Below are 27,239 nucleotides of genomic sequence, written 5' to 3'. Positions count from 1 at the left end.
AGAACCGCCACTGCACTGCCTCTGCTCAGGTGGGGAGGGTAGGTATCAGGGGAGGGCTCTCCTGGGTGCAGGGGCCCAGGGCGGGGACACACACACACACACACACATACACACACCCCAGTGGGGGCACATAGACAGCCTGACACTTAGTGGCTGCCCTGGGGTGCATTACTCAGCCTCCTGAGCCTCTCTTTGCCCATCTGCACAATGGGGGCGGTGTGGCAGGTGTGTCCTGAGGACACAGGGGCAGCACCACGGACAGTGCCTTGAACCCAGCAGATCTTCCAGAATGAAACTGTGAATGAACACGGCTTCTTTAGGGGCTGGGAGGACTCTTTGGTGAGCGGGGTGAGCTGAGAGCTAATAATGGAGAAAAGGACAGCAAATCTAGAGAAGACGACTGAGCCACAGTGGAGGACATCTGTCCCTAAATACTCATCCACCTATCCGGGTGTCCTCCAAGCTTCTTAATTCTTATTTACTGGGTTCACTCCTTGTTCATCCTCACTTTAAAGGCAACTCTGAGATATAAAAGTGAATCTTCCGAAAGACTCCTGTTACTTATGAACTGAGTGGTAAATGGGAAAATACAAGATGGGGGGTAGATCTAATATCATACAAAGTAAGAAATACACACACATCTTTGCAATACACTTAAAAAAAGATTTTGCTACTAATATTTGGATTCCCACCCTCTCGTGTGCCCCTAACAAGAGGAAACAGGCCAAATCTGACAGTGATATTCATCTCTGTTATTCCCTCCCCTCAAGGGAAATATGTTTATTAATGCGCCTCTTCCCTTGATAAATTACTAAATAGAAAGAAAAGCCTGGCACTCATTTCCCGTGGCTTCTCCTGTGATTTATGACCAGGATTGGCAGACTCGTCATGTCCATTCATCTGTGGATGCCCCCGTTCTGAGAGCCGACAGCCGCTGGGTGACCAGCCACCTGCCTGCCCTCACCTGGGCAAATGCCAGACGCCACCTGACCTGGATGCTGTTTTGTCCGCTAGTTCCTTCTTTCGCTCGTTCGCACGTTAGTTCACACACCCATCGGGCCCTCCTGCAGCGGTTTGTTTGCCAGGCACAGGCCTTGATGCCGGGGGAGCTGCAAGCAAGGATGCTCAGCCCCGTCTCCTGGAGCTCAGCATCTTGGTGGGAGATGACAGCGGTACCTGTGGCTCTGGGCAGGATCACCAGACACCACCAAAGCGGGGTTACCCCAGGTAATCCCAGAGTGCTCGTGGGGGCGGGGGAATCTCTTTCCCTGGGATAGTCGGAAACGGCAGGAGATGCAGAAACAGGCCCGGGACCCGGGCAGACGCAGGTTCTGACCCTGCCTGCCAGCTCTAACTGGGTGTCTTTGGGCGAGTCGCTGGACCTCTCTGGGCTGTTTCCTCACCCAGAAGATGGGCCCAGAGCGCCCACCTCAGGGTCACTACGGGCTACCGAGCAGCATATCGCCCACAGCACCGGATGGGCCTCCTGTGGGCCCGGGGCCGGGACGCGCCTTCCCTGGGGACGGCAGGGCACAGCCTCGTGGCAGGGCTTGTGAGCCCTGATCCCCACTGCTTAGGGAGCATTCCTGCATGGCCCAGCCCCTCGCCCGGATCGTTTCTGGACTCACTAAGGAGATGCTCTAAGGAAATCCAGCTTGAGGACCTTGACCTGGCCCACACTTAGCTGTTCACACCCTCTCTTGCGGGGGAGTAGAAAGCACCGAGGCTTTGGAGCCCAGAGGTGTGGGGCTGAGGCCTATAAGCGCATTTCCCAGGTCTACGATGGAGACAAAGAAACTTAGGGCTCTGGGCTCGAGGCTCCTCACCTGGAAAGTGACTTCGTAACGCTTGTCTCACGAGACTCTGGGCAGGCTTGCCAGATGAGCCGGACACACCATTCGGCCCGAGCCTGCCCTCAGCACCCTGCCCCCGGTCTCCCTCCTGTCGGCAGGCTGGGTGCGGATGCCCTCCCAGAACGGGGCCTCTGGCAGCCCCTCCGTCAGCTCCCCTGCCTCTCTGTGGCGTGATCAGTGTAAGTGGTTCCTGAGACCTCCCCGGATCCGCAGGCAGCATAAAGAACGGAGGCGACATCCGAGTGAAATGAGTGTCAAGACGACAATAAAATATACAGCTCGTAGGAAGTGTGGGCTGCAAGCACACAACATTTCACTCAGAAACATTTCAACCTCCTCAGCGTGGTGGGGCGGGGGGCGGTGGCCGCACCTCCGCCGTTAAATCACCAATACTCAACGGCATCACGCGAGAAAATTCCATTTTAGGGCCCCAGTGACAAGCAGTGAGCTCCCCACTCTCTAGAGGACCACTAGGCGGAATAACCTCGGATTCCCGGACTGGTTATCTATCACCTTCCAAAGCCGCATCACTCCTCACTCTTCTGGCTATAAATCAGCCTCCTTAAAGAATAGGGGCAATGGGCCTTCACGGACCACCTGGAGGCCAGGAGGCTCCCGGCAGAGGGAGGGCGGCTTCTGCTGGAGATGCCCCTTGTCCCGCCCACAGCCCGGCCCTGTGCTCTGCGGGGGACGGAGGGCTTGGCTTTTCCATTCAGCAAGAACCCACCAGAGCCCCCTCCAGCTCCAGCCTTGCCGCTAAGGCTGTGGCATCTTCCCCAGCGTAGGACACACACACGACCCAAAGGAGATCGTTTAGGCGTGACGGAGACACAGACGGGGACATCTTCCTCAGATATTATGGGGTTTCCCACTTCAGAAAAAAAAATAAAGTTCTATTTTAAGGTGAGTCTGTTAAAAATATAAGACTAAATAAGTTATCGTGTAGGTGGCACTTGGCTAAGGTAAAACTGCGGGTGGTTTGCCAGTGGGTGGGCTGGGGACACTGCTCTGCCGGATGTGGACCTGGGTGGCCTTCCTGACACCCTCTCCCCAGGCCTCCTCACAGCCGGGTGCCCCTGGTCTCCACACCCCAGCTTGACACTCATCGCCCCGGGACGTTCTCTCCCCCATGGCTCTGACTCCTCTTGGAATGTGAAGTGCGGGTGCTGAGGAAACAGGCTGAGTAGGCGGGGTGGCCTCGGGACAGGTGTTCTTTGCCCCGACAGGGAGCTTCCACAGAGCTGCCCCCCTGGAGCACTGCGAGAGCTGGGCTTGGCATGCTGTGTTGCTAGCACCTGGCACCATGCCTGGCACGTAGTAGGTGCTCAATAAATACCCTCGTTCATGAATGAATGAGGAGAGTGAGTGTGCGTGTGTGTGGTGTGTGCGTGTAAATGGTGTGGGTGTGTACGTGGTACGTAGGTAGGGTGTGTGTGGTGTGTGCATGAAAAAGAGAGAAGAGACACACACACGGAGTCTCCCCAACTCCGCACAAACTCTCAGGGCCCCTGCACCGGCAGAGAGCTTACGTGTCCCCACCATGTTTATGGGCAGCTTCCTCACGTGCACACACATGTCCTCAGAGCCTCAGGGCCCTTTCCCAGGTGGTCCCGTGAGCCCTGCTGCCTGGGCCCCAGGCCTGCACACCTTTCCCTGTGACAGTCTGAGCACAAAGAAGCTCGACTGGAAGACCCACTCACACCTCCATGGGGTGGACAGAGGCTCCCCGGGAGCATCTCTCCCAGACCTGTGCAGCTGGGGCCAGCCGAAAACACCAGAGCTGGTGGGCTTTCCCAGTTCCCACGGTTCACAGGAGGGGAGGGGCCAGGGACGACCCCCCCCCGCCCCCCTCCACAGAGGCAGGTCTGGGCTCAGCCGGGTGCAGGCCTGGGCCCGAGTCTCTCGGGGCCACGTAGGCATGGGAGCTGCACAGAAATGCCTAAAACTTTAAATAGTGGACGCAAAAGTTCTGGCTGAAACTGGTTTGGAAAAAAACTAAGTAACGGCAAATACAGGAATTCATGCTGGACTTCACTCTGATTTCCTTGGAGGTAAGTGATGGGGAACAAAGGAAAAGAAACCACCTGTTCCTGATGTTCACCAGGGTTTGTGAAAATCCCCGGGTCGCCACCAACCCCCACCTCGGCCCGAGAAACCCATGTGTCCGTCCAGACCAAGGCTGGAGGTGGTGAAGCTCCGCTCTGCGCCTGAAGCCCATCACACCCTTAAGACCGAGGCGGAGACAGGATGTCGGTGGGTGCGCTGAGTTCATCGGGGCGGCTCCCACGCCCACTGGTGAGCTCACCTCCTCACCACCGCCCGACCCCCGTGTCTCAGATGCTCAGCCGACACTGCCAAACGCTGAGCGCCCCAGAACAAAGCTGCCTGTCCCCTTGCAGGCTCCCCGCAGGCCGACAGCTGCTGGCATCGCACCATTTCTTCCGATTAGTTTGCATGTTTCTACCGCAGGCTCTTTTGTGACTGCCGCTCCCTCCCTCCCTCCCTCCCCTCACAGACACAGAGCCCTGCTCCTTGGCAGGTGCTCCTGGACCTGCGGGGCTCCGGGTTTGTGAAGACAGAAGGGCCAGCCAGTTACAGCTGGGGCCCCTTGGGTCCTGCAGGTGGGCGGAGGGAGATGCAGAGCCCAAGGGGAGCTGATGTGGGCGGTGTCCTGGGAGAAGTGCCGGCTGACCTGAGTCCTGGGACCCGGTGCAGGACGGAACGAAGCCAGCCTGCGGGGATGGTGGACGGGCGCAGGGGCGCAGGTGGGGAGAGACAGGCTGGAGGGAAGGCCGCTGGCCATGTGGTAGAGTCTGGGTTTCACCCCGAGGGTGATGGGAGGGGTGGAGGGAGGCTGAGCTGGGAGCTGGCACAGGACTGGATGGCCAGCGGGGGTGCTGAGAAGGCAGACTTGGCAGGTCTCGGGTGGGCTGGATGGGGTGGGCAGGCCTGAGGTGGGCTGGCCTGGGGGGGGTGGGCTGGTGGTGAGGAAAAGGTGTCCAGGAGGAGGTGTGGCTTGGGGCCCAAACATGGGGTGGACGGTGGTGCCGACAATCGGGAGACAAAACCCTGCAGGAGGTGGTAGATTTGAAAGAGGGAAAGGATACGGGTGGAAAGAGATGGGAACCAGCATGCGTGGAGCACCCACTGTAAAGCTGGCACTGAGCCACGCTCGCACAGCATGCAGGGTATCTCTGTCCAGGCCCCGCCGGGTCCCAGCAGCACCAGCTGTCCCAGCGAGGACGCAGCTCAAGCAGGCGTGGCCTAGACCTGCCCGCAGCACCACCATCCCTGCAGCACGCTGGCTCCAGCCCAGCTGCTCTGCCCACTGGGCTCTCCCCGAGGCCGTGGCTCACGGGGCCCGTCAGATGTGCTGTGCTGCCTGGGGCGGTGTGCATGAGGGAGAGCCCGTGATGCTGGTGACAGACGGAGCGGGGCCTGGAACCCTGACTTGCAGCCTGGGCAAGACCCTGGATGCTGGGAACCCCAGGGAGCCCACCTTACAGCAGGGACAGTAATTCTGGCCTCGGAAGGGGGCTGAGGGGAGTCACATGGAGAGTGTGCATAAAGGCATGGCACACAGGCAGACCTCACTTGGATGCTCTCACGTGTGCACACAGCAGGCGCTCACATGTGCTGACTCGGCCTCTCCTGCCCTCTGGGGACACCTGCCTGGCCAGACCCCTCGGCCATGGCTTCTCCGTGTCTGCCCGGCTGGCCTGGTGCCACCCAGCCCAAGGCCTTGGAAGGCGGACATCGCTTGGGGAATCTGATGTTTGGACAACGGCAGCAAACTTTATGCTCTGTATTGTTGCTGTTGTCTGGTTTCTAACTGATGAGTAGCAAGCACACATGTCCTCCCCAGAGCCCTCCCGCTCCCTGTGGGGGGCACCTGTAGGGCTGTTAAGGGGAGGAGAGAGAAAAGCATGTAGATTTATGCACTCAGGGGGCCGACAGGCCTCACTGCACCCCTACAATGTGTGCCCGTCCTGGACGAAACACCATCCTGGGGAAGACACGGGGGCGAGACAGACCCAGGGACCAGATTCCGCTGGCATCGTTTGGTCGTGCTGTGGGTTCCCTTCGGGGCAGGCTGAGGGTGACACGGGACAAAACCCACAGAGCTGGCATTGGGAGGACTGCCGTGCTCCTCCCCAGTGACACTCCTGTGGGGGAGGGCAGGGAACACTGCAGGGGAGTGGTGCTTAGGGACCACTCGAGGTGGCCCCTGTAAGTGTGAGGTGAGCAGGGCAGAGAGACGATGAGACAGGTGGGACCTGGGACCCTTTGCTGCAGTGCTTGCACCTGGGCAAACATCATCTTGAGCAACAAAATACAGAGAATCTATAAGGGACTAAAAACAACTTGTGTACATGTGCAGTTGGGGCAAATTATGGACAAGATACAGAAAGACCAAAAACCCAGCTGCCACTTCTGAAGAGCCTGGAGCAAAAGCATGTACTGCACAAGCCCCCTGCACGCAGCACCACCAAAGGGGTGGGCAAAGCACCTAAGCCACCCCTCCAGCCGGAGCCCTGGACCGACCCCTACCTTCACCCCATATAAGGAACCAGCTCGCCCCACCTCGGGGAGCGAACGAGCAAGGGAACCTTGTTAGTTGTTCTCGCCCTCCCCCCACCCTGCTGCAGCAGGAGCCCCCATAAAGCCTTGCCTGAATTTCTTGTCTGGCCTCTTATCAATTTCTATTGATTGAGGAGGTCAAGAACCCTGGTTGGTCACAAGGAAAGGAGGGGAGGGAGGGGGCATCCAGAGGGACTTCCTGGAGGAGGTGAGATCTCAGCCAGGCCTTAGGAAGTGAGGGGCTTGGCTTTGATCCAGCCGAAAGGTGGAGTTGCAGTGGCTGGGGTGGACAGGAAGCCCAGGGCGGAGGACTGGGGGACGGGAGGTGGCTGAGGGGTGCAGGGGCCCCCCGAGTCTTGCAGCCCTGCCTGGCCTCACGGGACTGCCTGCAACCCAGCAGGTCTCCTGCAGGTCTCTGTCTGCTCACTGCCACCAGGGAGTGAAAAAGGGCTTGAGGAGGATAAATCTGCAGGAGCTGCCTGCTGGCTCCTCGCTGTGGCTTCCAGCCCTGCTGCCTGGCCTGGATCCCTGGGGGTCTCTGGGATGAGCTCCAGGGCCGGCAGGTGGAGCAGCGCTGACTGGGGAGGGGGAAAGATGTCTTCAGCTTTCTCCCCCACACAGGGGGCTCCATCTGACCCCAGGGTCTGGCTCACGGTTAGGGTGCAGCTGCCCCTGTAAAAGCAGCTGTGAGGATGGCTGGGGGTGGGTGGGGGACTTGGTACCTCATGGGCACCAGGCACCTCATCTCCCCAGAACGCCCGACTGGCCGCGCCCCCAAATGTGCCCGGCCTGCAGCCTCCCGGCTCAGTTACTGACAACTCTGTCCTCCAACTACTCAGACCTGACCCCAGTGTTGTCCTCAATGCCTTTCTTCCTCCCTGACTCTACATCCCATCCAGGAACAAATCTTGTGGCTCTTCCTTCAAAATCTATCTGAAACGTGACCACTTCTCCCACCTCTGCCAGCTGGACCACCTGCTTCCACCTTGCCCCTGAATCTGTTCTCCAACCAGCAGCCAGATAGAATTCCTTTTAAGAATAAGTCAGGTCTCATTCCTCCTCTGTCTGACCCCCTCCACGGGCCCCACCTCACTCTGCGTGAAAGCCAAAGTTTCACCAAGCCTTGACCGATCGGCACAGCCAGCCCCTGAACTCTGGCCCTACCCTACTGCCACTTCACTCACTGGGTACCAGGTACACTGGCCTCCCGGGCTTTTCTTGATCCCAGCAGGCCCACTGCGGCCTCAGGCCCTTTGCACTTGCTGTCTCTCCTGCCTGTATCACTCTGGCTTATTTCTGCATGGCTCATCCCTTTCAATTCTCTGCTTGAATATCATCTTCTCAGTGAGGATTTCTTGATTTCCTCTTTCAAGATGGCACCCTCATCCACCCAATGCTCCTTACCCCATTCCTGAATTGTTTGTCTCTCCCCACTAAGCTGTAAGTAAGTTCCATGAAGGCAGAGATGAGTCCCTTTTGTTCCCTGGAGTGACTGCAATTCCTACAACACTTCCTGGCCCGTGATGACTCACTAAGTATTTGTGCGTGTTGTTCAGACACAGTCCCCCAAGGATAGCAGTCATGGCAGGGACTGGGGTAAACCCCAGATCCCTCCATTGGGCTCCTCCCCGCCACAAAAGGAGCAACAAGCACCCTCCTCGGCCTCAGGGGGGCCGTCAGCCCCTGTCCTGCTCCCCATACCCACCCTGGCCCAGCACTCACCATCCACTGGATTGAGGTAGTCATGGAGATGGGGGGCACTGGCCGCACCCCCGCTCTGCATCAGCAGGTCCCCATATGGCGTGGGGTGGCCTGCCATGAGGGTCATCTGGTGGTAATAGTCTGAAGGGTTGGTGCCTGGAGGGGGGAGGCCAAACAGCCCCCTCTCCTTTAGGTGCTCGTGGGCCACTGTGGGCAGGAGGGAGCGAGAGGAAGAAACTGTCAGAATCTCGCCAAAAAGAAGAGAAACATGCACCTGGCCCGAGGAGGCCCCTCCGGGCCCTCCAGACCTCCCCTGCCCCCCGGGTCCCTGGGCCCCCCTCCCCCGCCGTCCCTGGTCAGCCCTGAGCAGCCGGCTGGGGCGGGGCTGTTTCTGCTGATGGGGCAGCCAGATCCCAGCCTCCACATTCCTCCACTTGCTCAGAGCCATAAACAACTGCTTCCTTCTCCCAGTCCAGGCCCCACAGACGCCCAGAGCTCCAGGGTCCGTGGTCCAGCATAGTCTCCAAAGGAAAAAGAAGGTGCAATCGGAGGTGCCAGGGTGGCCAGAGAGCTGGGCGCCAGGTCAGACTCACTCGACACTCAAAGCGGGATGGCAGGCGAGCGCTCGCCCGCCCTGGCCAGATAAAGCTCCTCGCCTGTCAGAACCTGGGCGGGCGGTCCGCCTCCAGTCCCGCACTCAGCCCTGCCGGGGCTTAGCAAAGAGGCCGGGAGGATGAACTTCAGAGTATCTTGAGGGGGCCTGGCACTCAGGGGTGTGGTGTTAGCTAAAGAGGGGCTTGGAAACCAAACATACCCCTCGGGGGTCCTGGCTTTTACCAGGTGTGCAGAATTAAGAAGGTGCCACAGCTCTCTGAGCTGGCTCAGTTTTCCATCTATAAAATGGGGATAATAATACCCACCAGTTAAATTACTATTAAAAATGATAGCATCAGCCAACGTTGTGCTGGGCGTTCCGCTGGGTGGGTGCAGTCACAGGGCTGAGGGGATCACATCCATTCTCTGGTTTCACTAGCATCACACCGTGAGCTGATCCCCTCAGCAGATGAGGACTCTGGCACTTAAAGAGATAAAGATGCTGCCCAAGGCCACACAGCAGGGAGTTTGAATCCAGAGCCCGGGAACTGGCCTCCCTGCTGTTAGTGTTGGCAGGTGGCAAAGGAGATGCACACACTCTGGGCAGAAGGAAGCAGCCGGTCCATGGAAGCAGTCATCCCCCCCTTCCTCCTCCTCCTCCTCCTCTCCCTCTCCTGCTGTATCCTCTAGGGACAGCCCTAGCTTGTAGCCCCACGGCCTCTGCCTGGCCTGTCTGTGCCTGAAATGCCCTCCTCTTCCCCTTCTTGCTTGTGCCTCTTCCCTGAGCCTTCCTTGAGTGCCCACTGTTCTCAACACACACACACACACACACACACACACACACACACGAGTCTGCTCTGGCGGACCCTGCCTCTGCTCCTCATCCCTCCTACAGACATCTCTCAGGGCCCTCCCTGACCCAGGCCTTGAGAGGACCGCCCCGCCTCCGCGTGTATTAGTTTCCTCGGGCTGCTGTAACAAACCAGTACAGGCTTGCTTGCTGCTAACTGCTGTGAAAACAGATTTTTATTCTCCCTCAGGTCTCGAGGCCAGAAGTCCAAAATCAAGGTGTCAGCAGGGCCACCCACTCCGGAGGCTTTAGGGGAAAACCTGTTTCTTGCCTCTTCCAGCTTCTGGGAGTTGCCAGCTTCCTTGGCTTGTGGCCACATCACTCCCATCTTTGCGTTGTCTTCTTATCTATGTGTCCCTTATAAGGACACTTGTCATTGGATTTAAGGCCCACGTGGATAATCCAGGATGATCTCTTCGACTCAGAATCCCCAACTTAATCACATCGGCAGAGGGCCCTTTTCCACATGAGGCCACGCTCTCGGGTTCGGGGCTTAGGACGTGGACGTATCTTCCTGAGGGCACCATGCCGCCCGCTGCACCACGTGTGAACTTCAAGGCAGGAGCAGCGTCTGGACCCTGGCCTGCACCGCCAGGAGAGGCTGGGGAGCTCCGGTCCACTTCCCAGGAGACACGGGCTCTGTGTGGATGTGTCACACCCTTTGGGGCATCCCGGATTGGTCGCAGCCACTCGGGGGCCCACGCAGAGTTCAGGGCCAGGAGCAGTGGTGAAGGGCCATTTCCAAATGGCCCCATCCTGGCTGGCCGTCTTCATGTCCCACGGCTGCAGCCATTCACCTTGTCTGGTTTCTCTTTGTGACTCTGCCCTTTTCTGTCTCAAATGAATTGAACAGGGTTGCCATCTGACGGAGCTGGGCCACTCAGCATCCTCTCAGGAGGGACACAAAGTCACTGGTGGTCATCCCGGAGCCTTGGGGCTGGGGTCCCATTTAGAGGCCATGAGTTGACCTGCCAGAGATGCAGACAGAAACCTGCCCAGCTCTGCCTTCTTTCTGCTCTGGGGGGGCCCTGAGACACCCCGATACAACACCCACTCTGCTTAACACCAGCTTCTGCAGACTTTGGCATCTTGCAACCAAGTAATTCTCACCTAAGATAGGACCTCCATGAATAAACAGACGTCACCATTCTTATTAATTTCTTACGTAATTTGCATGCCAAGGCTGTTTATGAATAGTTCTTTTTTTTAATAAATTTATTTATTTATTATTTTTGGCTGCGTTGGGTCTTCGTTGCTGCGTGCAGGCTTTCTCTAGTTGCGGCAAGTGGAGGCTACTCTTTGTTGCGGTGCACGGGCTTCTCATTGCGGTGGCTTCTCTTGTTGTGGAGCATGGGCTCTAGGCGTGTGGGCTTCAGTAGTTGTGACACGCGGGCTTAGTAGTTGTGGCTCGTGGGCTCTAGAGCACAGGCTCAGTAGTTGTGGCATGTGGGCTCAGTAGTTGTGGCTCATGGGCTCTAGAACACAGGCTCAGTAGTTGTGGCTTGCAGGCTCTAGAGCGCAGGCTCAGTAGTTGTGGTGCATAGGTTTAGTTGCTCCGTGGCATATGGGATCTTCCCGGACCAGGGCTCGAACCCGTCTCCCCTGCATCAGCGGGCTGATTCTTAACCACTGCGCCACCTGGGAAGTCCTACGAATAGTTCTTTAATGAGCGCAAAAACCAATGCACCCTGGTTCCTTTGTCTTGGACCCCTCATTTATCGAAAGACCTACTGCTTTTTATTTGTTTGTTTGTTTGTTTGTTTATTTATTTATGGCTGTGTTGGGTCTTCGTTTCTGTGCGAGGGCTTTCTCTAGTTGCGGCAAGCAGGGGCCACTCTTCATAGCGGTGCGCGGGCCTCTCACTATGGCGGCCTCTCTTGTCGCGGAGCACAGGCTCCAGACGCGCAGGCTCAGTAGTTGTGGCTCACGGGCCTAGTTGCTCCGCGGCATGTGGGATCCTCCCAGACCAGGGCTCGAACCCGTGTCCCCTGCATTGGCAGGCAGATTCTCAACCACTGCGCCACCAGGGAAGCCCGAAAGACCTACTGTTGATGGGGGGGGAGGGAGGAAGGCCAGCCGCTGACCATCCCACGGACAGCGGCTGAGGAATGAACAGCATTAGAGTTAGCATCCCTCCCCCCACCCCGGAGCCCCAGGCCCTCCCTACTCACCGTCCGCAGGACTGAGGCCCCTGGCCACAGAGATGGCGGGGTGCGTGGGGCTGCCGTGCACAGCGCAGAGGTACTGCTCCATGTGGGAGCTCACATACGGGTGTGGGGCGTTGAAGGGGGACTCCCCAGGGCCAGCAGGGTGTGGGGAAAGTCGGATCAATGAGATATCCGAGATGACCGGGCTGCCACTCAGGGCGGGAGGCCTGCAGAGACAAAGGGGAACGTTTTAAGAAGGTGTGGCCCACCCAGGAGGATGCCCAGGGAACCCCGTCAAGCAGCAGAACCAAACGGGCAGCTGCACCTTTATTTATTCGCCAACATCCCCTGGTCACCCTCATACAGAGTCTCAAATCTCATACATTAGCCAGTAAACGCAGGTGGAAAGCTCCCGGGGCTGGTGCAGCTGCCCACCCACCCGTCTCATGTTGGTGATGGAATTCTGCACACACAGGGCTGGATTTGCTGGACCACAGGCTCGGCAGGCCACACACCTGTGTGAGTTGTCACCCCTGCTTCCCCGGTGCCTGCTCAGGGCCGGACGCATTAACAAGCAAGTCTCCGAAATGGACGAATGCCCGCATCCTACCAACTGGTATGAAAAACAGACCGTGAAAATACTAACACCAGGGGGAAGATACAAAGAGCTCATCTTCCTAACAGAACTGAGAAAAAGAGAAATCAGGAGATGCCCTGAAAGATGGAGAATTTGGGGCTTCTGTGGGACAATCCCTGCAGTGAAGCACTCAGCCACGGGATTGGCTGTAAAAGAAAAGATCAGGATTCAAGGGGCGTTTGGGAACGCTAAGACGTCATGAAAATTTTGGAATATCATTCTAGCTTTCCTTACATGGAACTCCTTCTGATGTTCCCAGAGTCTCCCTTCTCTGACGCCCACTGACAATCGGGCATGCGCCTGGCGTGGTCCCCTGGGCTGGGGCTGGTGTGGCTGCGGCCCATTTCTATGGTCAGCCCTCCAGGAGGTACCTGCTCAGCTCAACAAAAGGACAGGCCTGCTCCCCGGGGGCCTCCAAGCAGCTGTTAGCACGTAAGCTACAGGGGTATTTTGAGGTCATCTACTCCCAAACTTGCCCATATTAAAGAAAAAATCAGACTGGGGGAAGCTGCTGTGAAAGCACAGCTAAGTCACTGGAACCAAATCTACCAAGATTTCATTTTCGATTTTTCAGAAAATAGGGGCCTCTCTGTGACTTGACACAGTGCAAAGAATATGTGTTCAAATCAGACCAACCTGCATTAGAATCTCAGCCACTATGGAGAACAGTATGGAGGTTCCTTAAAAAACTAAAAACAGAGTTACCATATGATCTAGTGATCCCACTCCTGGGCATATATCCAGAGAAAACACTAATTTGAAAAGGTACATGCACCCCAATATTCATAACAGCACTATTTACAATAGCCAAGACATGGAAACAACCTAAATGTCCATTGACAGATGAATGGATAAAGAAGATGTGGTACATATATACAATGGAATATTGCTCAGTCATAAAAAAGAATGAATTAATTCCATTTGCAGCAACATGAATGGACCTAGAGATTATCATACTAAGTGAAGTAAATCAGACAAAGACAAATACCATATGATGTCACTTATATTTGAAATCTTAAAAAATGATACGAATAAACTTATTTACAAAATAGAAATAGACTCACAGACATAGAAAATAAACTTATGGTTACCAAAGAGGAAAAGTAAGGGGAGGGATAAATTAGGAGTTTGGGATTAACAGATACACTCTACTATACATAAAATAGATAAACAACAAGGACCCAGTGTATAGCACAGGGAACTATACTCAACATCTTGCAATAACCTATAATGAAAAAGAATCTAAAAAAAAAAAAGAATATATATATATATACATATATATATATATAACTGAGTCACTTTGCTGTACACCTGAAACTGACAGAACACTGTAAATGAACTATATTTCAATAAAAATTTAAAAAAAGAACGTTAGCCTTCATCAGCTCAGTTACGCTGACCAAGTAATTTAACCTCACCAAGCCTCAGTTTCCTCATCTGTAAAATGGGGATAACAACAATGCCCATTTCCTAGGGTTGCCATGAGGATGAACGTCCCCCAAATGGTGCCTGAGACACAGCCGCCAGTCAATAAGTGACAGTTGTTATTACAGCATTAGTACCACACTTTGAGGGCAAAATCCAGATGTGCCTGGGAAGCCCTCAAAACCTTGACGTCGGATGTGTGAAAAGGCGCTGTGAGAATCGGTTACTTCAGAGAGGGCATGACTTGTCCATGGGCTGGAGCACACCAGAGCTAATTACTGATTATGTGCAACAAGGCATGAAAACTGTGCTTATGACACAGTACGAACCAGGACCCAAACAGGTGACATCCAGATGTCTTAACATCTGGGTTACACAAGCTCCGTGCTCAGAGGCCATTCTACAGGCCTGGGTGTACGCATTCTGCTACTTTATTTTCGAGCTTTTGCAAAAGTAATTGCAAGGGATGTGCAGATCCAACGAACCCGCCGGGGCACTTCCACGCTGTAGTGATTTCGCCCATGCCAATTCTTGGCCTACCTACACGCCAATTCTTGGCCCTATACCTCATCAGGGCAATTCCTTCTCTTCCCTGCAAGTCTGGGTCAAGGGACCCCAGTGGTCAGTGGTGCTCTCCCTGAAACCCCTTCCCCTGGCATGAGGTCTCTGCTCCCCCCGGGGGTCATGGTTCCCACCTTAGGTGGGCAGGTGTGTTTCCCAGGTAACCAGGGAGCAGGGCGTGTCCCAGGCACCACTGCATCAAGCATCTGGCAGGCAACTGGCATCCCGCAGGTGTTCAGAGGTATTTTCAGAGCCAGTGATGGTGACACATCTGTGAACCAGGCACTGAGCCTGGCAGAAGGGAGCCCCTGCCATCAGTCACAGCCTCCAGCTATCCTCACTCACAAGCCGCCATTAGAGGCCAGGCCACCTGTGAGGAAACTGCACTGAGTGCCAGGGACCAAAGAGGTGGCTCCGCTTTGGGCCACAGAGGCCATGTGTCCAGGGGAGGAGAGTGAGTGAGTGATGCGTCTCCTGTCCTCAGAGCCTTGGTCCACCACTGGGCACTCAAGGCAGGGTAGGTTCCAGGGCCTGCAAGATGCTGGCCAGGTTCGAGGGCAGGGCAGCCTGGCGTTACTGAAGCTGGTGGCCCTAAGTGGCCTGGCCAGGCCTCCCTAGCAACAGGTCACCCTGTGGGGTGCCAGGACCACAGCTAAGGCCCCACAAGACAAGCCAGTGATTACGTGGGGATTTAAAGGAACACATGGAGGGTACATGGTGGCCCTGGTCTGTCCAAGGTGACTCCCATCCCACCGGCCAAACAGGAGGCTGGAGGGGGTCTTGTCGTGGCAACGTGCACCCCGCTGTGGGGCTGCCTGGCGGGGCCAGAATCAGTGCAGCCTCAGCAGCTGGGCCCGGAGGTGGCAGGTGGGGGCCGAGTCCCCACGCTGAGGAGCTGGGACTTTTGTCTCTACACCTCTGCTACCATCCTTTGGAGGAGAGTGACCTCTGTTACCCCCTTCCCATCATATTATTCTCCAAGGAAACGGGGAGGAGCTCGAGGTTCTTCCAGGCCACGCCCCTCCCCACAGGGATGCTGACTTCAGAACACAGCCCGTGATGACGGCCAGCCTGATGGCCAGCGGGAGGAGACGTGAAAACTCTGGCACCAACAATGCACCTCACCCACGAGGGTTCTGGGTCCAGAGACGGAGGTCACCCCCTAAGCCGTGTGGCCAGAGACGCAGGCCAGGATTCAACCCAAGCTGCCTCACTGCCAGGACGGTGCCGCCCTCAGCCCAGGCTCTCCCTGCCCCAACAGGGAACAACGTTGAGGACTCCTTGTCCCCTTGGTGTGACACAGCAGGAAGCTCGGAGAGGCCACTGCCTGCCCCTAAGCAGATTCGACAGGGGATGGCCGTGAGGTGGGTTAGGTAACAACAGAGCTGGTGAAAGGGTGCACAGAACAGCCCCTGCCCTTCCGGTGCCAGGCCTGGGAGTGGGGTCTGGGCCAGCAGAGCCTCCCGGGGGGGGGCAGAAGCAAAGGTGAGTCCTGGCAACGCAGAGCAGAACTGGGTTCTGGAGGCTGTCCAGGGGGACCCAGGTCGGGGTCCGGAAGCAGTGGGACAGGGCCAACCCTGGTCCTTCCCACTTAGCTGGGTGGCCGCGGCCAGGATGCTGCTCCTCTCTGGTGCCTCACCAGGTGGTAGACAAAGACCAGCGCTGGGCACATGGTAGGGGTTCACAAGCACTAAGCCCCTTCCCTTCCCTTTTCAGCAACAAGCCAACTCGGGGTGCGGAGTGTCTGCTGACCTGGGCCTGCGGGACCCAAGACAACAGGCCCAGTAACAACACAGCTACAGACGACTGTTGAGACACCTCCTCTGGGAAGCCTCCTTAGACGTCCCCTCTGCACGGCACCGCTCAGCTGTGCCCTGACCTGGCATTTCCTCAGGACTGGGCGCCAGCTGCCACGGGGTCACATGCATGTATTTCGTTTACTAATCTAAATTAAAAAATCCACAAAGTAGGCACCTTATGCCCATTTTACAGATGAGAACACTCTCAGAAAGGCTAGGTCCCTTGCCCAAGGTCACTCAGAGAGCAAGTATCGGAACCACAACCAATCCAGGCGGGTCTGGACCCGAGCCTGTGCCTGGGCCCGTCCCCCGGCAGAGACGCGGGTGCTCTTGATGACTGCGATCTTTTGTGAGCGAGCGGGGCTCTGGCGGGTGCAGGACCAGGGAGGTGGCGGCGGCACCAGGGAAGAAAAGAACTTACTCCCCCCATTCCCCGCCCTGCTCCAGCTCCCTGACTATCTTCACCCCCACTCCCATCCCATCGCCACGCACAATCGAGTCAGCTTTCAGGAGGGAGATGGAGCCTCTCCCTCACACTGTGTTGTGAATGACTGATAGGCTCCAGGGTCACAAATGTTCCAGGAGACTGTCGTTTTAACAGACCAAACAAAGCCGAAGGAATGAATCTCAAATGGCAGAATTCGAAGCATTAGGAATGCATTTGAGGGACCAGGGGCCTTCCCAGCAGCCCTGAAATCACACCAACACAGCCACCCTTCAAGGCTGGTCCTGCAGGGACCAGAGCTGCTCTCTCCTGGACGCTTTCCCCATCCCGCCTGACAGACAGTCCCCACACAGGCGGTGCTGCCAGCGCTGGGGAACCAAGAACAGTGCCGTCGGACCTACCAGGCAAGGCAGATGCCGTGAAATCGGAGCTGCTGCCTCAGGCCACCCCTCAGCCACAGCCTCCCTTTCTTCTTCCATTTCCACGCTGTGGGCTGCGGGATCCCGACCCTGGTCTTAGCCGTGGCCCATCCAGGCCTTGAATTCTGGCAACTGGGCAGAGACTCAAGGAAGGGACCTTGAGGATGGGAGGAGGGACCAGATGTGTGAGCTCATTTTAAAAGATGGTCACATTCTCCCGGGCTGTAGGCACACATGTGTGCACACTCACACGCTTGCAGGCCTCAGTCAACCAGACCGGCAAAGTCAGCCTTTCTGCAGGCTGCTCGGCTTGGACACTACCTTTATGCATTGCCTTCTACCCTTCGGTCCAGCTCTGAGCTCATCTGAGCCTGATTCTATCAACTGTTTCTTCCCATATTTGTTAATCTTCCCAAGACAATTGCCCCAAGCCCTTGCTCTGTTCCCAGCCACCTGCAGGGAGCTCAGAGCCCAAGTGGAAGAGGCACAAACACAAATCAGTTTAAAGATTCCAGCAGAGGAACAAATTCCCTAACTCTGCCTGAAGGTTCCTCAGAGGAGGTGACCTTGAGCTGGGTTCTGAAGGACGAACAGGAGTTCATGAGCACATTGCAAATAAAGGAAGCAGCAAGTGCAGAGAAAGGCTAGAACATAAGAACATGTGTGTGAAGGTTATATCTTGGGGGGAGCGGCAGAGCCCACAGAGAGCTTTGGGCCGGATCTGTGTCGGACCCACTTCCCTTCTTCTGCTGTGGGTGGGCGCCATGTAGCCTGTGCCCTGACGATCAGACATTCCATATCCCCGGGCACCATCAGAGATGGGCATGTGCCCCAGACAGCCCCTTCGGCTGAAATCTTTGGGAAAGAAGTATGCTCTGCCCACAGAGGTTGCTGTGTGGGTGGAGCCGCTGGGGGCCCTGAAGGGAGAGGCCAGGAACAGAGATGATACACAAACATCAGAGCTGAGCGCCGTGGAACCAGTTTCTTGAATTGAGCCCCTGGAGAGGGATCTGGCTTTGCCAGAAGCTGGTACCCTCGGCCTTTTCAGTTCTCTGAGCCAATGCATTTGTTTGTTTGTTTCAACCAGTTTCAGCTGACTTTTTCTGTCTTAGGCAACTGCCAGGGCCTGTCAAGGCGAGCCTTGACTAATCAGCCTCCCCCTGCCCGGAGTGATCCAGGGGCCCGGCTTCCTGCAAGGCAGACCCAAGCCGTAGTTCCTCGGGCCTGTGCACCCTCTGGCCTGCAGGCATCCTGCCCATAGCTGCTGGGCGGCACGGGCAGCTGTGCTGGCCCTTCCGTTTGTGTGTGTGTGTGTGCGCACACGTGCATGTGTGTGTGTGTGTGTGTGTGTGTGTGTCTCCTCCTCCCTGGAGGCAAGCCCAGCAGAGGGCCTCTCCTTAGCAGGCTCTTTCCTGTTTCCCTCCCTCCCTCTTGTGAGGGCCCTGCCGACCCCCCGGACAAGATTTCCGGGCCAGGCCACCAGCCGGGCGAAGAAAGGAGGAAAAGGGACCCAGCAAGTGCAGACCTAGCCGGCCGGTTGCCGTTCCAGCCTAAGTGGGCGCTGCCGGGGATGCTGTTCCTGAGCACGTGGTCAACATTCACTGGGCGCCAATGGCGTGCAGCATGTCCAGCAACTCTGCAAGGCAGGTCGCATTGCCCCCATTGCAAAGAGGAGGAAACCGAGCTCGGGGCAGTTAGGAGCCTCGCCCGAGGTTGCAGAGCTGTCAGGGGCTGAGCGCCATTCTGACTCTGGGAAGGCAGACTCAGCCCTCTGACGTCCCCAAGAGCGTACGCACAGACAGGCAAGCTCCCGCCACAGCTGTTTCTGCCCCTGACAAGGCCAGCCTGGTGTCCCTCTGCAGACACGGCCTCAGCTGGACCCTGGGGGCAGGGGCGCAGGCGGAGGGGAGCTGCTCATACAGGCGGGCAGGGCCTGGACTCTGGGTGTGAATTACGGCTCTGTCACTCCTTGCGGACCTCGGTGGTGCTATCCGCCCCCTGGCTGGCAGGATGGGGCGGCTGGGAGAGGGAAAGAGTTCAGTGTGGAAAGTGCGTGCTGCATTCCTGGGCGCCTAGTAGGTGTTCGGCCTGTGCCCACCGTCTCTTTTCTTAGATTTAACAGATGAGCAAATGGAAGGAAGTCAGAGGGTGGCGGAGTGGCCCCAGCCCGCGTCCCCCAGCATCCAGCCCCAGGCCCCTTCCCGTGTGCTGGCACACAGTTTTGCAGGCAGATGAAAGGGCAGGCCAGGGCGCTGGGAACCCTGCACATCTGTGTGTATCTCAGCCTGAGCTGGCTGGGCCTGAGCGAGCACGCCTAGACCCTTGAGGACGGGCGCCATCCCTGGGTGCTGGCCCCATGGGTTGCGTTCCTAGAGGGTGTTGGCTTCCGCCAGGCTGGGGGGGTCTGGAGGGCAGAGTGAGCCTTCGCTGATGGGAGGGGTGGGGGGGGCGTCTGATCCTCGGCACAGCCGGAGCCAAGTCGCGGGGGCAGGAACCAACGTGCTCCTTAATTCGGGGAGAGGAGGGGACAGATGTGCAGGGATTGGCGCCCCTGGACCCCACCCACTGCGCCTGTTTGGAGAGGATGGAGGACAATGCGGAGCTGAGGGTGCTGACTCACCCAGACTCAGCACGAGCTGTCAGGGCAGGATCTCCCACGCGGGGGTCGGCGGCTGGGAGGAAGCACCCTTGGCCACCCAGAGGCACTCCTTCTGGCGGGTTTGTTCAAAGACCTTTTCCTGTGCGGGGCAGTAGGGCCAGAACAGGCAGGAATAAGCCCTTCACGTCCCATTTCACAGACAGCATGACGGACACCCACAGCGACAGTTGGCACAGCCACGGCGAGGTCGGTGGGAGCAGCAGGGCCAGAACACAGACCCAGGTGCTGGGCATCACCCTCTCCTCGCCTGGCCTAGGGCCCTTCGCTGAGGACGCAAAAGGAGAGGTCTGGTCGCTTGGGGCCAGGAGCCCACAGACCTCACCTCCGGCCTGCTTCTTGGGGTGACCCACGGCCCTCGTGGCAGCAGGAGGCCGCACGCCTGCGAGGTCCAGCACCTGTGCCCCACCCCCCGCATCCTGCGTGCCCCTCACGGCCCCCTCTCTGGTCCTGCGCCCTGCCTCACTCACCCCTCACAGCGCTGGCCCTGGACGCCTCCTCCTCCACTCCACCCCTCCTCCTCCTCTCCATCCCTACCCTGCCCCGGATACGGAGGGCGGCTCCTTCCCTGGACCCTGAGCACGTCCGTCTTGGCTGGTCATATGGCGATGAGCTCACGTGGGGTCTGTCTCCCCTCTGGACAGCCAGCCCCAGACGCAGGCTGTAACTGTGGGGCGGAGGCTGGAGGGATGCGGCCACAACCCAAGGAGCGCCAGGCGCCCCCAGAGGGTGGAAAAGGCCAGGAAGCGACTTTCCCCCAGAGCCCGCTTTGGGAGCACAGCCCTGCGGACATCTTGATTTCGATCCAGTGATACTAAGTTTGGACTTTGATCTCCAGAACCGTGAGAGAATAAATTTCTGTTGTTTTAAGCCACGGAGTTTGCGGTAACTTGTTAGGAGCTAGGAACGTGTGTCATGCCTATTGTGCTGGGGTGGAGGAGGTCTTTGGGACGCAGCAGGAACTGCTGTCATTACTGTCACATTTCTTCCGAGAAGGTCAGGTCTATAGGGAGCAGGGCCGGCGTGTTATTTCCTGGAGTAGCCCTGCACCCCCCAGTGGGTGCTCCATCAGTGGCCAGTGGGCAAGGAAGAGGGAGGAGCTCCCCTCCAGGCTGGGAGGGCATCTGAGCACTAGTTCCCAACCCCCACGTCACAGGGCACCGTCACAGGGCACTGGAGCGTGCCTTCCCGCCAGCCGCCCAGATTACATGGTCACCAGCTTCCCTTAGCTTAGCTGAGCGCGCCCTGCACACACCCCGACACACCCACCCTGCCCACCCTGGGGACCGCGTGCTCGCACGCACCGGTCCTGCCTTTGGGCTGAGATGTACCACCCACCAGGATCCCAGGGCCATGGGCGGGGTAGGCGGGCTCAGCGTGGGGAGGCCAGGACCCTCTGCTATTGCCAAGCTGCTCAGGGCCAAGCATGCACTTTCTCAGACACACCGGGCAGGTGGCCTCGGGCCCACTGATGTGCCAGAAAGTAAATGAATTCCCCAAAGCTGGCCTTGCTGCTCTTCCCCAAACTGGGGCTCCTTAGCACCTGGAAGGCAGGGTGGGCATGTGTCTGCTCTCACCGGCACCTTTGCACGGCAAGGCCGCTGCCCTTGGCCTATGAACAGATAGAAATAGAGCTCCATCGCGCCCGACTGTGTGGAGTTCAATCTCCTCTCCAAGGCCTTTTTTTAAAAAAATAAATCTATTTATTTATTTCTGGCTGCGTTGGGTCTTCGTTGCGGTGCGCAGGTTTCTCATTGCAGTGGCTTCTCTTGTTGCGGAGCATGGGCTCTAGGCATGTGGGATTCAGTAGTTGTGGCATGCTGGCTCAGTAGTTGTGGCTCGCGGGCTCTAGACCACAGGCTCAATAGTTGTGGCACACGGGCTTAATTGCTCTGCAGCATGTGGGATCTTCCCAGACCAGGGCTCAAACCCGTGTGCCCTGCATTGGCAGGCGGATTCCTAACCACTGCGCCACCAGGGAAGTCCCCTCTTCAAGGCTTTTGTTTGTTGGCTTTGTTGTTCTTTGCTTGTCTCCTTTTTTTCTTGTATATGAAACTGTACCTTGGCAAGGTTGCTTACCACCTTTTTCATACATTAATTTTAAAAGTTCCAGAAATCAAGTCCTTTTCAAAATATACTAAGGGGGGTTGCAACTGAATTCTCTTGGAAATCACTGGAGAATTGCCTCTCCCCAAATCAGAGACCAACCTGCACATTCTGGTGCACCTGGGCTGCACCCTGTCCACGTGGGGAGGCTCTGAAAACCAGCAAGAAGGACACCTGTAAACAGGAGCTGGACCAAAGCAGCCGGCCGTTCACTGATTTTGTTCCTGTGGTCACGCATCATTCCCTCGGCCAGCCTCAGAGTATGGGCCTCTGATGATGCTGGGCGGGGAGCTGGAGGTCGGAGGAAGACTCGGCCAGGACCCCGCCCCCAGGAAGTGGGGCAGGTGGCTGCCAACCTGACTGACACGTGCTGAACCAGGGGTGTCTGGTCAACCCTGACATTCCCCTGACTCGAACCCCCCCTCCCACGCACAGATCTCAGCAAAGGGCATGAGTGCCCATGTGGCTGTGGTGATGACAAGCTGTTGGGAAAAAGACACCCCCCCAAAATCACAAACGCTGGACTATGTACAAGAGCCAAGACATGGGAGCAACCTAAATGTCCATTGACGGATGAATGGATAAAGAAGATGTGTCACATATATATACAATGGAATACTACTCAGTCATAAAAAAGAATGAAATAAGGCTATTTGCAGCAACATGACGGACCTAGAAATGATCATACTAAGTGAAGTAAGTCAGATAGGGAAAGACAAATACCGTGTGATTTTGCTTATATGTGGAATCTAAAAAAAATGATACAAAAGAACTTACCTACAAAACAGAAACAGACTCATAGACATAGAAAACAAACTTATGGTTACCAAAGGAGAAAGGCGGGGGTGGCGGATAAATTAGGAATTCGGGATTAACAGATACACACTAATATACATAAAATAGATAAACAACAAGGTCCTACCGCATACACAGGGAACTATATTCAATATCTTGTAATAACCTATAGTGGAAAATAATCTGAAAAAGACATATACGTAACCGAATCACTTTGCTGTACACATGAAACTAACACAATGTTGTAAATCAACTATACTTCAATAAAACAAAATCACCATGCTGGGACCTCTGGGATCAGGGAGGGAGCATGGACACTGACTGCAGCCTACGAACAGTATACAAGGTGCTGGAGCAGAAAGAGGGGTGGGAAGGAAAGGATTCATTCACTCTGCTAGGGCAATCTGAGAAGGCTTCCCACAGGAGGTGGCATCTGAGCTGGGCCTCGACTCTCACAGGGGAATGGAAAGGAGGCAGTGAGTGGTACAGGCTTGGTGTTTCGAGACAGGAGAATAACTGAAAAAAGGGCGGGTCAAATCGGGGAATAGGTAGCAGAGTCCTAGGGCTGAAGGTCAGACCAGACAGCTGGGTGGGGGGAGAGCATGTGGGGAAAACCATGAATCAAATGTTGGTAACCTGAGCCGGGTTTTAACAGGACCTTCCCATCACCCAGACACTTCATCATGGGAGCAAAGAGACTGGGCACAGACTGGGAGAGGATATTTGCACCAGAGATAACCAACCACAAAATGAGTAGCCTTAATATATAAAAAGCTTAGTCAAATCAATAGGAAAAAGACAACTCCATAGAAAAATGGGCAAAATAGCTGAACAGGCATTTCACGAGCAGGAAACATTATTGGCCAAGAAACATATGAAAGGATGTAGTCAGCATCATTAGTGATATGGGAAATAAAAAAATCGAATCACAGGAGATGCTATTTAAGCAAAAATTAAAATGTGGATGACATCACCCTGATAACAAGGATGCGGAGTAGGCTGAGCCCTCAAACACTGCTGGTGGGAGTGGCTCGGCAAAAAGTCTGGCAACATCGAGGAGGGTTAAAACGTGACTATCCCATGACTCAGCAATTTCATTCTCAAACACACATTTATTCTAAGGAATGGGTGGTACGTGAGTCCTGGAGGATGGTGCTAGAGCTTTCACTGCAATGATGTTCGAAATAGCAAAAGCACAGACGCATCCCAGGTGCCTGTCAGTCCAGACTGCTTCAGAGCAGTGAGAATTAACGAATTAAGAGCCCCATGCACCAATGGGGATGACTCCCTGGAACATTCCATGACCCGTGAAAACCATGTTCCTCAAGAATCCATCTGCAATGATTCTATTTATATAGAATAGAATTGCTCTATTTATATAAAGCAGACAGAGCAAACCCAAACAATGTATTATTACAAGAGTCAGACATCAGGTACAACAGATGCAGGGGGTGATAACTCCAAGTCCCAGAGGGTGGTGGAGGGGGAGCCCCGGGGCAGGACCCTGGAGGGCCACACGGGGCCTCAAAGGTGCTGGCACATCCCCCGTTCTCGGGCAGAGCAGGGGACAATGGTCATTAATACTCTTTACATCGTAACCATGCTTTTACTATCCTTTTGTACGTCTTCAGTGTAATAAGATCAGATTTTTAAAAAGGATGGCTGGGTAGAAGCTGGCCTCTGGTTAGAAGCTGGCCGAGCGGACGGGGGTTCTGGGGTGGGGAGTGGAGAGACCGCAGGGCTGTTGTGGAGAACCTGTGTGGGCTGCTAGAAGGGTTTGAGGGTCCAGTGATTGTCTCCGGGGTCACCCAGTGGGCTCATCTTGGCCGCTCCATCTCTCTGCTGCCAGGTTCCCTCCCAGCCAGCCCCAGAGCATAACTCTAACCCTAACCCTGCTCTGCGACCGACACACATCTGTATACATATGCAATCCTTCCGACCCTCCGCTCACCCCGTTCCCATCCCAGACATGCACGTTCCGCCAGACCTAGCTGAGCGCCAGCTCTCAGCTGTCACTCCCCGAGCAGGGCAGACCCATAATAAAGAAATCACTGTGTTCAGCTGATGAAGAGCAGATTTCTTACTAAGTAAACACTGATGTTTTGATAGGGAAATTAGGTTATAAAATTGCACCTACAAAGGAGGCCATACAGATGGACTTGGTTAAGCTCTAGCCACACAGGCAACGGGGGTTAATTCAGTCACCCACCCTTTATCACACTTTCTTCTCCTCGGAGCACAAGGATGGGGAGGTGATCAGTTCTTTCAAACATACAAACCCAAAAATGCAGAAAAAACAAGAGTAAGTTATCAAGGACACTTTTCTCCTAGCAAAGTGATGACTTGTGCAGAGCTGGGGGGTGGAGGGGGAGGTGGTGGGCTCCATCCACCTGTCTGGGGAGCCGGGCCAATTAGCCATCCCCCGCCCAGGTACCTGAGGTGTGAGTTAGCCTCTGGGTATGTGGGTCTTGCATCTGTAAGAGGAGCCACCCTTGGCTGAGCACAGCTGAGCAGAATCTTCCAGAAAGTCACGGCTTTATGGGGACGGTCCCATCACAGGGCAAATGCAGGGGGCTGGAGGGGGAGCCACAGATGGCAGTGAGACACTTGGTCTTGGTGTTGGGGGAGGGGCTTCATTAGGCTTCCTTAGGGGTCTGGGCTTAAGCAAGGAGAACAGGCCTGGGCGGAGGGTGGGTTACATGCAGGGAAACTCTTCCACGGTGAGAATTCTTCCACTCTGGCCTGGCCAGCCAATGGGGTGTGTGGAATTTCCTTTCCTGGATGCCTGTCAAAACGAGATGGATAATCCCAAATAGTTTAGATAAGACATCTCGTCTTCTTAGAGGTGGGTGGGCTGTCAATTTCTACCCAGCTTTGGAGTCCATTAGTGTGTGCTTTGAAAAGGGCCCGGGAGTCGAGGCCCCTCACTGGAACAAGGGCAACTCTGGGGCTAGCAGTGGGATGGGCAGAGGCAGGCCTCCGTGCCTTCCTGCTGACAAATGCTTTCCGCTCCTGGTTTCCTGGTGCTCTGGGTTCCCCCGACCCCTCCTCTCCCACCTGCACACCACTCTGTAACTGCTCAATTCCGCCCCCCCCCCCAGGCCATGAGATGGCTGTGAGTACCCAGACTACACCTCCTTGGACCGTATCCCCGGTGCAAGGCTGGCACATCACAGGCACTGGGTGAGTGTCGTGAAATGAACAAGTGCTAAGAACTTCCCCACTGAGTGAAGCAACAAGTAAACACTACTTTGCTTGTGTGGGACAGGTCAAGTTCACATTTCAGAAATACAGCTCCTGGAAGGGGAAGATGAAGGAAGGGGCTCACATGGTGCTGGACATATTTCTTCCCCGTGGGCCCCAGGGCACATAATTGGTACAGCGATGCTGGCTGCAGTGATGGAGGCTTGGAGAATGGCTGCAACAGGACTCAGGGGCAGGGCACTGCTCACAAATTCTCTCAACCAGTGTGGACCAAGGCTGGCAGGAGTGACCCCAAGTGATACCACTTGGGACACAGATAAATCCAGTAAGAATGAATTAGGCTCAGTAAACGGATGCATTCTGGGCACCAGCAGCAGCTTCCACCCGGAGTGAACGACACGGACGCGGACAGTGGGAAAAGACCCCCCCGCCACCCTCAAAGGCCAATCTGTCCACGAACACCTGAAATTTTACTGTTAGTGATTAATTCCTTTGGATTGATTACAGCAAAGATAACACACCTTAGCCCTAAGACCTACAATGAGATGCCTCTTCCTCTCCGAGGATAATCACAGCATAGAGAAGAGCTCAGGCTTGAGGGTCAGATCTCACTTTCTGGTTGAGTGATCTTGGCAAGCCCTTAAATTCCGGAAACCTCCAATTTTCTGCTCTATGAATGGGGGAGAATATCACCCACCTTACGGGGCACTGAGAGGACTGGATATAATATCATCTGCCCAGCACCCAGCAGAGTGCCTGGAATGAAATGTGGGTTTCCTTCTGGTGTCAACAGGAGAGTGGAAAGAGCAAGCCATTGTCCAGCAACCACTGGGCACCAGGACCTGTCCTCTGTGCTTTATACTCACTCACTCACCTAATTCTCACAAGCGCCCCACGTGGGCTACTGTTTTGTCTCCATTTTAGAGACGGGGAAACCGAGGCTCTGGAGGTTAACAGCCCGCCCAAGGATGTCAAGGGTATATAGATGGCATAGGACTTGAACGCTGGCCCCACCCTGTTCTCCTACATCCTGGGGGTGTGGGATGGGAACTGCCCAAGATGACGGGGGCCCAGCGGGTCCGGAGGGGATCCAGAAAGATCACCTCTCAACCCTGCAGGACCTTTCCACTGGGCAGTGCCTCCCCACGCCTGCTCTGTGCACCCTCCCCTGCTGTAGGCCCGCCTCATTTCTGCACATCAAGATTTGCTTCACTCCCGGGGCCCCTCCTGCCCTCGGCTGACCACACTTCGCTCTCTGCAAAGCCCAGAGTCAAGCAGCAACCCTTCTGTGAGGGCCAGCGTTCAGCAAAGATCAAAGAGCGGGCCGCCTTATCAGACACGCTCCTCGTTAAACTTTTACAGGCGGATTCCATTATAAATGAGCTGTCCGACCCACGCCGCTGAGCACGATCCTGGAGCTGGGGATCTGAAGCTCTCAGAGGAGAGAGGCTTCTGCAGAGGGGTCA

At 55.9% G+C, this 27,239-nt stretch overlaps 1 protein-coding gene across 1 annotated transcript in view; it reads right to left on the bottom strand.

Annotated features, from left to right (window-relative positions):
• Positions 1–27,239, bottom strand: part of GLI2 (GLI family zinc finger 2) — a 247,026-nt gene that overhangs the window by 27,934 nt on the left and 191,853 nt on the right. Inside the window, 2 exon segments of the mRNA XM_061198931.1 lie at positions 8,157–8,342; positions 11,751–11,953. Of these exon segments, the coding sequence (XP_061054914.1) occupies positions 8,157–8,342; positions 11,751–11,953 (389 nt within the window).

The sequence above is a fragment of the Eubalaena glacialis genome, chromosome 1 (genome assembly GCF_028564815.1).
Source record: "Eubalaena glacialis isolate mEubGla1 chromosome 1, mEubGla1.1.hap2.+ XY, whole genome shotgun sequence".
NCBI classification, from domain to species: Eukaryota; Metazoa; Chordata; class Mammalia; order Artiodactyla; family Balaenidae; genus Eubalaena; species Eubalaena glacialis.
Note: the sequence above shows the minus strand (reverse complement) of the source record. Positions and strands in the feature narration are given on the sequence as shown.